This window comes from Homalodisca vitripennis, chromosome 1, assembly GCF_021130785.1.
Source record: "Homalodisca vitripennis isolate AUS2020 chromosome 1, UT_GWSS_2.1, whole genome shotgun sequence".
In the NCBI taxonomy this organism is placed as follows: Eukaryota; Metazoa; Arthropoda; class Insecta; order Hemiptera; family Cicadellidae; genus Homalodisca; species Homalodisca vitripennis.
The window spans coordinates 156,863,028-156,874,872 of record NC_060207.1 but is presented as its reverse complement, the minus strand read 5'-3'; the positions used below and the strand labels follow the sequence as shown (position 1 = coordinate 156,874,872).

Below are 11,845 nucleotides of genomic sequence, written 5' to 3'. Positions count from 1 at the left end.
GGAGATTTTGGATGTAGTCAACATGGACTATTAAAGAAACTAAGCTTCTCCGTGCTTACATATTTGACCGTTTCGTTTTTTGGAAGTAGTATAAATATTTATAACTCCACACTCCTTGCCACGTTTCTTCATTGGGATTTTTAAGCCCCTCAAAGTAAATTGGGGGGTTTTAATTATTTTGAATTAGTTTTCCAGAAAATAAACACGGAAACATATGTTTTAGAAACAATTTGATCAAAATCAGACATCTTTTATAAAAGATGATTAATTGTACCCCCATAAAAAGGGGGTAAATGTACATCATATGTTATTTACTATTGACAATAGGAACATACAGACCTGCAAAATTTCAAGAAAATTGAATCATGGGCAGGGGTAATCCCTAGGGCCTGGTTGGTTAATTTATAGCATGTGAACCCTTTGAGCTGAAGGTGTAGGTCTGTAATGAATTCTAGGATACAAATTAAACCCACATTAAATTTATTGCTTGATGTAAATAGTTAAACAGTGTCTCTAACAATTGATATTAACTTACATTAACATATTAATATAAGTGATTGGTCTGTATATTCGGTTTTATAATTATCATACAAATTAAACTTGGGCCTACTGTAATACAGTAATAATATAAACTAAATCCTGACTGGATGGGAATGTCTTTGATTTTCAAACAGGGTTAACGCATAAATCAGACCTTCATTAATATTATTTTTGAACTAATCTATACCCTCTGTTCAATCGTAGACCATGCATAACATTCATAATCTGAGTTCAACCACTATACCAATACTGCAGACCTTTTATATTTAGCCCAACCTAAAGACTAATGATTAACATATTTATTTTTCAGGAATAAGAATTACTGATTTGATTACAATGTGAGACAAATCAAATGTCTAATATGTTTACTGATTTTGAAACTGAGTCTGCAGGATTTTCCTCAAACTGGAACTCTTCTAGGTAAGCTTGTAGCCTAGGTAATTTGTTGAATGAAATATTATAGTTTTATTTTATTCATCAATTATACAGAGCTTTAAGGGTAGTGGTTGTGTAAAATTGTGTTTGATAAGAACAATACTTGTTTAAACCATTTTATTTCCTTATTTTCTGTTTTTTCTGTCTCATTAATGTCTTCATTGCATCTCATGTGACCAGATTCATTCCTATGTATAAATTATACAACCATCAACCCTCCAGAATACCATGAGGTGATGATTAATTGTTACTAATTAAATAAAGTAGTAGCATGCCTGATGCTGTTAATCAGTTGTGAAATGCTTGCTGGTCGCCTCCTTGATACCACCTCCTTTCCATGTACAATATGGCTTTAGTGCTTGTTGATTCCAGTTCATAATATGAATATGATTGCTATAGTTACAGTGATGACAGACAGAAAAGTGCAGTGGGTCTGAGTCAAACAAGTTCCAAAAAACTAAGTATACCTCATTAGTTAAAATGAACTGCTCCTATACTACAATACATTAAATTTTATCTTTTAAACAAAGTTGTTCATTCTCCTGTCCTGTAATAGAGCCAGTGAGGACAGCTCTGTGCAGACTACGGAGGTGCGGACAGCAGACCAAGATTTACAGGCTGTAGACACTTCCTCCACAGCGGTATGTACATCACATGTTTATCAGATAAAGTGGAAAACTTAACTTATTTTTTGAATGTCAAAAGCTCAATTCATGTATTTAATCTAAACTCAGAGGTTACAAATGTGTTTCTCAAGTTTCTTTTTTTTATTTATGTATTGATAATTCTTATTACAAATTTTTCTCCCCTCCCCCATTGAGGGTACTTTACCTTTAAAATTTTATCTAATTCTGAGAATATCTTCTGTCACAATTTTTAGTGTATTTTGATTTTTGATCAGAAAAAAAAACAATTTTAAATAAAATATCAGAATAGTTTTACTTAACTCATATAAATGTATCTACCAAACTGCTAAGTATGTTATTTCAGCCAAAACATTTAGCCCTTTGAATCAAAGGTTAGTACTTCTCATTCAGGAAAAATTTTTTGTTTCAACCTGAAAACAAGAAATAATGATGCAAAATAAAAACTTCAGTAGTATTATGTAAAAAAGATTTTTTTAAAGCCTCCATTTGAGTGTTTCCTATCAAACTCAGTCTGATTTCAATATATCTTCTGATAAAATTATGATACAAATACTAACTTGATCAAATGTTAACATCATAGTGCCAACAAAATATATTCTCTAATTTAGTTGAAATTTTGTACATAAAACAACCTTATGTTGAATTGAATTGACATGTAAAATACCCTCATGGAAAGGCCTTTTAGTAACACCATTTATGTGACTTTGGTAACACTTATTGATTTTGAATTAATTATTTATTTTTGTCATGCTTAAACTTACATTGTTGCTACATACTTGCTTACTTAAACAAAACCACAACTTTGTCATTTTATCCATGCATTAAAAATTAAATATAACTTTAAGAAATAAATATTTTGTATCAAAATTTGTTTTAGTTTTAAAAATATAAATCGATTGTCTTTATCTCAACAAACCGGGTTAGAAGTATCTAAAAATATGTTATTATCTATACAAAACATGTTTCACTCAGAAAAATCCTTCCAAACATCCATAAGATAATATAATAAGTATTAATTACATAATATTAAATGTATGAAATATTAAACACAGTTTTTAATCTGTGCATTGGGATTTCAAGGTTACTTTCTCTTCATGTATTATGCGTCTGCGAATACATTCTCTGTTAATAAATTAATCTGCGTTGTTTTTATGTACACCAACAAAGTATTTAAAGAACCAAGAATGTACATATTTTATTTATTAAAGTTTCGTGAAAAAGGGACTATAGTGCTTAACAGAGTAAGCCAAGCCATTGTACGATTCCTTTCTTAAATTAATAAAATTTCATTTATTGAATGTCCTTCCTAAAAGTAAATCAAATGTGACTCAATAACCTGTATTGTAAGATATTTTACTCAAAGCATTTATGTTCAATTGTTTGATGTGCTATTATCTCAGGTACAAACGGAGTATAGTGATGTGCAACAACTGTCCGCTGCGTATGACGAGACAAGACTGGCAGCATTCCTTGGCCGTGTGTGCCCTGCAGTGGTTCAGGAGTTGGACCGTGTGTGTCGCAGCAATGCTTTAAACACCTACACACTGGCACAGGACCCGGACTCTGACGTGAGAGAGCTACTGAAACTTAGTCCACCCGCGGACAATATGAAAGTGAGCCAGCTTTCATGGAGTTGCACAGGTAGTTATTTGTAGTTTTTAGTTATGAAATATACTTGTTATAGAAATTGGTAGGCAGATTTTCATAACTGTAAAATTAGTAAATATTTCTACACTTTTGACTTACATAAAATAATACTTATTTTTTTTAATTGCACTGTGTAACATTTTGAACATAATGTAAAATGTTGGATTTGGCACCACTACAGTTGAGTTCCAAGCTCAGTGGGTGGGATTTTATTTTCTTGGGCTTCTAGACTCAATAAATTTGTAACCTCTCCCCCATACAAACTTCGGTGTGAGTTGTGAAAGTTGTTGAACCAAAAGTCAACAAAAACAATAAATTTATAATTTTTATGAAATATATACTTATTAAATTTGAAGCTCTTTAAAAGAAAGTAGGGTCATTCCGTGTCAAATCAACCAATAAAAAATAGTTTTTAACTTGACCATTTCAGATTTGCAGAACAAAATCTGTGCATTTCATTTCCACAGTTATATTTCTTGTAGCCTATTTATATATCGGTATCAGGCTTATTAGTGCTGAAAATGTGATACCAGTGATGCATTTTTAATATATCTCCTGATCCTATCTTAGTCCCACTCTAAAATTTGTATGATGTACTCAAAAAATTTACATACACACACACACACACACATATATATATATATATATATATATATATATATATATATGCTTAAATCTAAAATCTGCTTTAACTATAGTCCCATTAGTGCTAGAGAGCTAAGATATCTCATTTTAAAGAGGGTTACATATATAAATTAAAAACATCAACTCAAAAATTAAACAAATTGTTGCCCAAAGTGTTAAAGTTGGGTATCAAATTAAAACCCATGACACCCTCTTTAAAATGAGATATCTCTTAGCTCTCTAGCACTAATGGGACTATAGTTAAAGCAGATTTTAGATTTAAGCACATGTTAAAAAATGTGATATTTTGTTATTTAAAGAAATGTATACAAAAGAACTATGAGGGATAGTATTAAAAAAATACGTTTACATTCAAGATGTCAGAAAGTATAAATACACAAAGTTTTAACCAAATATGAAATGGTCAGGTTGAGTGCCTTGTTGGTTTGTCATGAAATGACAATAAGTTTTTTTTTAATACCCAAATCACATAAAAAATCATTTGTATTGTAGTATAGTAAGCAATATGTCACTATACAACTTACTTTGCTTTCTTTGATAAAAACTCCCTAAGTACTTTTTGTAATTTCAAGTCAGATAACATTTCTGAATTTGCATTGAAACTAGTCGGAAATCATAATTTGATTTAACTTCATATATATGTAATGGTGTGTTTTTAATATATCTTTGCTTAAGCAGTGTGTTTGTAATAGCTCTGTGTATAAGCAGTATTTATAATGAAACTGTGTGGACACAGCATATTTGTAATATATCTGTATGCAGGAAGTGTGTTGGCTGTGGCTCATTCACATACTCTTCATCCCAGCTGGTGTTCCCACCAGGGCCACATCGCTTTGTACAACGTTGACAGGTCAGTCTACACCTAAAAAGGAAGGATTTAATAACTTAAATCTTAGACCAATATCAAAATCTTCTGGAATATACCATCCAATGCTGGAAATGACAAACAATAATGTTAATTAGGAATGTAACAAATTAGCTGGTGGTCATCTTTGTTGTAAGAGTGAGCACTTTTTAATAGTAATCCACTTGTGTGATTCCCCATTTTAAAGATCTTTATAAAAGAAGTATAATGGTAAAAATTAAAGTTCTTTAAGTTAACTCAATCCAACATAGCTTCCAATTAAAGTTAGAATTTACCTTTCTTCAAATGGTGTAAATTTGGGATAAAGAAGAATGAAATTGGTTTTCTTAACATCCTTGATATTGTCTCATTAACACTTTGCACTCTTTTGTCAAATTATGTGATTGTTTGCGGGTGGCCATGGTTGTTCTCTGTGTCAGGTGAAAGATCTATGACCACATCTGGTCCCTCAGCTCGGCCTCTCTTAGTGTCCCTTACTACTTTCTTGTTCAGCTCTCCAGGCTACTACGTGTGGCTGTATAGTGCAGTTATAAAATTTAATCTTTATCCAGGCGAGACTTAATAAAAGTGCTATAATCTCTCAACCAAATCAGAAATAAAAATAACATTTCACTGTTTAGATCCTTTACCATAGTAAACATTATTCGAAGGTCGAGCTTGTTTTGGGGCAAAGGTCAAGGACTTGTTGCTGGGCGGTCTGTAGGGGTGGCGGTGCTCGTGGTGTGCTTGTGGTCAGGCTGTGTGTTTGAGAGAATGAATGTAGCAAAATCGATAAATTCTTAAAAAGTAAACTGTTAATTTAAGTTTTAATTTAACTTTGTAATGTTTCTACATATTAAGATATTAATATGATAAATTTGATATTTAATTATTACATATTATGTATATATTTTGGTTAATTTTTAAGCATTTATTTTTATTTAAAATTCAATTAGTTATTAGTTAAGGTCAACATTTAATGTACATATATATCTGTATATTATGTGAGTTCGAGTGGTAGAGAGGGCTAAATAGCCCTAACTCCACCTCTTAAATAAAGGCATATTTCATTTCATTTCATTATTTAGAGTAATTGTTTTATCCAAGTGTCACTGTAGCTGCTACAGTATGTTCTATCAGTCTATGGAAATAATAGTGCATTTGGTGGAGCCTGACATCAAAATATGGAAATAGGTTTATGTTCCGTTGATATTAGAGACCTACTTGAGACTAGTTGTATTTCATAATGTAAATAAAATACTTTAAAATTTGGTAAATTTTCAACTTATAAGTTAAGGTGGGAAGTACAATTTTTATGACACCTATATATACAGTAGTTGCCAGTTTTAGGGGATTAAAGATGGGTAAAATCTTATATTGCAGTAAATTTAAAACAGCATTTGTCAGTATTCAGTTTAAGAGAAGACCTGCTGTCTTTGTAGTACATAACAAGTATACTAAATGTCTTCAGTAAACATTATTTATACAAAATTGCAAATAATTCCAATAATCAAGGGAGATAGCAACACAAGTTAGAAGGAACTGGAATGACAAATGACTGCCACACTGTCAATGGAGGGTTGTCCAGAAAGTATCCGATATTCGACAATTACTTATCTATGGCAGCACCTGTTATCAGATTCAGCATGCACTATCTATGTACCTCCTGCTTGTTCAAGAATAGTTTTCATTCATACCTTTAAAAGTCAGCTGTCAGTCAGTGTTCAGTGAACAACAATGAATAAGCAAGGACAACATTACTGTGAATTGATTATTTCACTTGAAGTTCAAAATACTGTCACATGATGTTAGCACAAAGCAGATAGATATAATAAAACAGATCATAGTGATTTCTGATGATTGGACTTCAGCTCCTAGCTCCTCGGAATGCGGTTTGCCAGGGAGAGGGTTATATATGAACAATCTTGCTGAATAGTAAAAATATCAATATATATTGCTAACAATTAGTAATGTGTAACTATTATAAGTTTATCGTATTGTAAGTTTGTGTTGTCTATTTCTAATTAGTTTTAAATGGCTTTGTATGTAAACGTTAACATGTAATATTGTTAACAACTCATTCAATCAGGATTTTATCTATCAATCACATTCTCAGTTTGCAGTGAAAAGTTGGCAGTGAAAAATTTAGGTTTTAGATCTGACATTTCAATTATTATAAAACATAAAAATGAATTTTTACTTGCTCATTTTCTTTTAGAAACCTTGGACAATTTTGTTGTGATTTTAAATAATTGTGCTGCCTTTTAAAATAAATGTAGTTCAATTTGATTGATTAATTTGAAATTCATAAAGGAATATAATGTAAAGAACTGTAATGAAGACTGAGAACTGTTGACAGTGAACTTGGAAATAGTATAATAACAACCAAAAAATCCTTTAGTCATAAAATAATAATTGCTACTTTTGTTCATTAAAATGATATTTGTATGTAGTAATAATTTCATGTTAAAGGCTTCTTATTATAAATGTTTGTTCTTCTTTTATGTGTGCTTGCAATAATGACATTTAATTATGTTATTGTTCAGTTTCAATGCTGAGTTGTAAGGGATTGTAAGGCACAATGTTTTAAAAATATGATTGCACCTAAAAAATTATTAAGTTGCTGAAGAACTAAAATCTAAAAACCAGAACTTACAAATAGGAACCAGTCAACCATACAGTTATTTTTCTGTTCCTAAACTCATTCATATTATAGATTCCAAATGGTTTTTGGTTTGACAGAGAGAGCAAGAGTCCAAGCCGCTCCCTAGAACCCATGTCATGTGTCAGGAGTATCAGCATGCATCCTTACCTATCATCTGTTGTTGTGGCTGGCACATTCTCTGGTTAGTTTGTAATACCAGGAAGTGAGTACCATTTTGGTATATATAAAAATAAGTAACAATTTTATTTTTATATGAAAGCTCACACTTTTGTCTATTGTTTTACTTAAAAAAAAATCTTTTGTATACTGATGTCATAGAGTATTGCCATCTGATTTAACAGTGACTGCAACGCGATCATTTTGACGCTATTGTCGTCATTGTGACCTTCAGATACTTCTTCTGATAAAAAAGGAATTTTATCCAATTGTTCCAAGCAAAATGCTGTAGATCTTGAGTTCGATTTGCCAGGAACGGTTTGATTACTCCACTTATCGTTAGCCCAATATCCCTTCTTGTAGAAATATAATTTGCACAGAGGGTCATTGGCCCAACAACCTACTTTATAAGATATAGAGGTTCGATTACTTTACTGGCTCGTTGCCCCAACGACCCTATTTGTTTCATTTCTGCAAATTGTACAAACTAGAGTTGTTGGTCCAACGAACCTTATGGATTTAATTTACTGGTATAGGTACGTTAGCCCAACGATGAGTGGTGTAATTGGACTATGAATTAATATTAAGCAACAATAATTTAAGTTGGTCGTTGGGCCAATGAACCTAAATGACAAAAATCAAACCATGATTAAAAGTGGGCCGATGACACAACCGGGCATTGGCCCAACAACCTACGCAGCTGCATTAACAAATTTAAGCGAGCAGACGGTGGATTAGTCCACTAGTCCCCGTCTCCTTCTTGGCTATCTTGTAAGACAGTCTTTTACTTTTTTAGCATTCCAGCTAATACATTATTTAGTGTGGTTCCCTGGATACTAAAGCATGCAAAAAATATTTAATAACTGATAAAGTATATCCAATATACATAAAATATAAAAACTTAATGCACAAAATATTAGTAACAGTATGCACTAGTATCAGTATTAGTATTCATAAATGCTATTATAGGATGAAATATTTTTTTAATCAATCATTTTTTTATACTAATAGTACAAGGTTGATTTAAAGTATAAGTTATTTCATATGTAACCAAAGATTAGGTTAATACATATCGTTGATAGTGATTTATCTGGTTAAAAAGTGGGTAAAAATGTATTGAAATTGCTTAAACAATGTTAGACACTTGACTATTATTTTGCAGCAATGTAATTTCTAATTTTATTTTTACACATTGGGGTTGTGGTGTAAGAGAATTTGTTATAAGCAAAATATAAACACCAATTATGAAATGTGTGAACTAAAGATTTTGTATGAAATATCAGGCAAAGTGTGTAACAATATAATAACATGGTATAAGCAACTAAAAGCATTATTATATATTTTAAAAGAACACTTAATATCAAATATTAAGAATTGTTATATCAGATTTGGTATTTATATTATAAACATTGTATATTTCAGATTTTTAAATTTAAATTTGATTTCATATTAAATATGCTCAAATCTACAAAAGCTACACCAGTAGGTTGATTTAAATTATAGAAATGCTAATTTAATGGTTTTTTTATGTACAAAAAATTAAGTAGAATATTGTTTATTTAAAGCGTAAATATATACACTGGTAAAAAGTTTGCAATAAATACTAAAAATTGTAATATTAATTTGAGGAATAACATATTAAACGTTTATTTTTTAAAGAGAGGCTGCACAAAAAATTATTTTATTTTGCTCCGAATAAGAAATAAATTTGTTGTACATAGCTCTCGTTCAAAAATATTTGACAAGATTGTGAGCAATGAGGTTGGCCTATAGTTTGTAACATTTTCTGAGTCTCCTTTTTTAAGAAGCAGAATAACATTAGATATTTTTAAATCATCAGGGAATATTCCAAACAAAAAATATTCATTAATTAAATGTACCAAAACTCCAGCAACCTTATTTTAAATACATTTAATTACTTTAAGTGTTATCTCATCATGACTGCAAGAGTTCTTATTCGTTAGCAAGTCTATAGTTTTAAAAACCTCCCTAAAACAGATTTGTTTACAGTCAAATTTGTTGTTAATCAGTTTAGGTTCAGTAAAACTTTATACATTATAGTGTAACTGGCTAAGTTTATAAAATAATCATTACAAATATTGCTAATATAGTTAGAATTAGTAACAGTGGAACCATTTAACTCCAATTTATATTCTCTATTATTATGTTGTAACTTGTTTCCTACTTCAGTATTTATAATATTCCAAACAGTGAGCTGTACAACGGATGCAGACTCAGTCACACAAGTGCGCTGGGTCCTGGGTAAAGGAATATCTTACCCTGGTCTCGCAACCACTAACTATCTGAGCAGCTGCACACTTTGTATGTAGGTGAGGTGCTCGTATGGGACACAGCAAGAGAGGGCTCTGAGGCGTCATTAGTCAATGTGAGCCGTACAACGATGCAGACTCAGTCACACAAGTGCACTGGGTCCTGGATAGAGGAATATTTACCTGGTCTCGCAACCACTACCTATCTGAGCAGCTGCTCACTTTGTATGTGTAGGTGGGAGGTTGCTCGTTATATGGGAACAGCAAGAGAGGGGCTCGGAGGCATTTATTAGTCAATGTGAGGCCGTACAACTCATGCCCAGAGCTCAGTCCACAAGTGCACTGGGTCGCTGGGTAGAGGAATATCTTACCTGGTCTCGCAACCACTAACTATCTGAGCAGCTGCACACTTGGTATGTAGGTGAGGTGCTCGTAAGGGACACAAACAAGAGAGGGCTGATGAGGCATCATTAGTCAATGTGAGCCGTACAACGCATGCAGACTCAGTCAACAAGTGCACTGGGTCCTGGGTAGAGGAATAATCATACCCTTGGTCTCGCAACACTAACTATCGAGCAGCTGCCCACACTTGTATGTTAGGTGAGGCGTGTCGTATGGGGACACAGCAAGGGAGAGGGCTCTGAGGCTATCATTAGTCAATGTGAGCCGTTAACACGCTGCAGACTCCGTCACACAAGTGCACTGGGTCCTGGGTAGAGGAATATCTTACCTGGTCTCGCAAACCATAAACTATTGGAGCAGCTGCACACTTTGTATGTAGGTGAGGGTGCTCGTAAGGGACACAACAACGAGAGGGATCTGAGGCATCATTAGTCAATGTGAGCCGTAAACGCATGCAGTACTCAGTCACACAAGTGCACTGGGTCTGGATAGAGGAAATAATCTTACCCTGGTCTCGCAAAACCACTAAATATCTGGAGCAGCTGCACACTTTGTAATGTAGGTGAGGTGCTCGTATGTGGACACTGCAAGAGAGGGCTCTGAGGCATCATTAGTCAATGTGAGCCGTTACAACGCATGCAGACTCAGTCAACAAAGTGCACTGGGTCCTGGGTGGCTAGAGGAATATCTTACCCTGGTCTTCGACATCACTAAACAATTCTGAGCAGCTGCACACTTTGTATGTAGGTGAGGTGCTCGTAAGGACACACTAGAGAGGGCTTGAGCATCATTAGTCCAATGTGGAGCCGTACAACGCATGCAGACTCAGTCACACAAGTGCACTTGGGGTCCTGGGTAAGAGGAATATCTTACCACTGGTCTCCGCAACCACTAACATCTGAGCAGCTGTACACTTTGTATGTAGGTGAGGTGCTCGTTTGGGACCAACTAAAGAGAGGGCTCTGAGGGCCATCATTAGTCAATGTGAGCCATAAACGCATTGCAGACTCAGTCAAACAAGTGCATGGGTACTGGGGTAGAGGAATATCTTACCTGGTCTCGCACACCACTAACTCTTCTGAGCAGCTGCACACTTTTGTATGGTTGGTGAGGTGCTGTAAGGGACACAAACAAGAGAGGGCATTCTGAGGCATCATTAGTCATGTGAGCCATACAACGCATGCAGACTCAGTCACACAAGTGCACTGGGTCTGGGTAGAGGGAATATCTTAACCTGGTCTCGCAACCACTAACTATTGAGCAGCTGCACAATTTGATATGTAGGTGAGTTGCTGTAGGGACACAGCAAGAGAGGGCTTGAGGCATTCATTAGTCAATGTGAGCCGTAAATTACAACGCATGCTGACTCAGACACACAAGTGCACTGGGTCCTGGGGGTAGATGATATCTTTCCTGGTCTCGCAAAACCACTAACTATCTGAGCAGCTGCACACTTTGTATGTAGGTGAGTGTGCTCGTATGGCACAGCAATGGAGAGGGCTCTGAGGCATCATTAGTCAATGTTTGAGCCGTACAACGCCATTGCAGAATCAGTAACCAAGAGCATGGGTCTGGGTAGGAGGAAATATCTTAC

General features: G+C 33.9%; 1 protein-coding gene across 2 annotated transcripts in view; it reads left to right on the top strand.

Annotated features, from left to right (window-relative positions):
* The window catches only part of LOC124374535 (cytoplasmic dynein 2 intermediate chain 2-like), a 29,554-nt gene that overhangs the window by 2,029 nt on the left and 15,680 nt on the right, over window positions 1-11,845 (top strand). For both annotated transcript variants that reach the window (XM_046832740.1, XM_046832745.1), the window contains 5 exons: window positions 851-960; window positions 1,532-1,616; window positions 3,023-3,263; window positions 4,677-4,764; window positions 7,501-7,604. In XM_046832740.1, coding sequence (XP_046688696.1) covers window positions 893-960; window positions 1,532-1,616; window positions 3,023-3,263; window positions 4,677-4,764; window positions 7,501-7,604 — 586 coding nt within the window. In that variant the 5' untranslated portion in view covers window positions 851-892. The remainder of the gene's footprint in view (window positions 1-850; window positions 961-1,531; window positions 1,617-3,022; window positions 3,264-4,676; window positions 4,765-7,500; window positions 7,605-11,845) is intronic.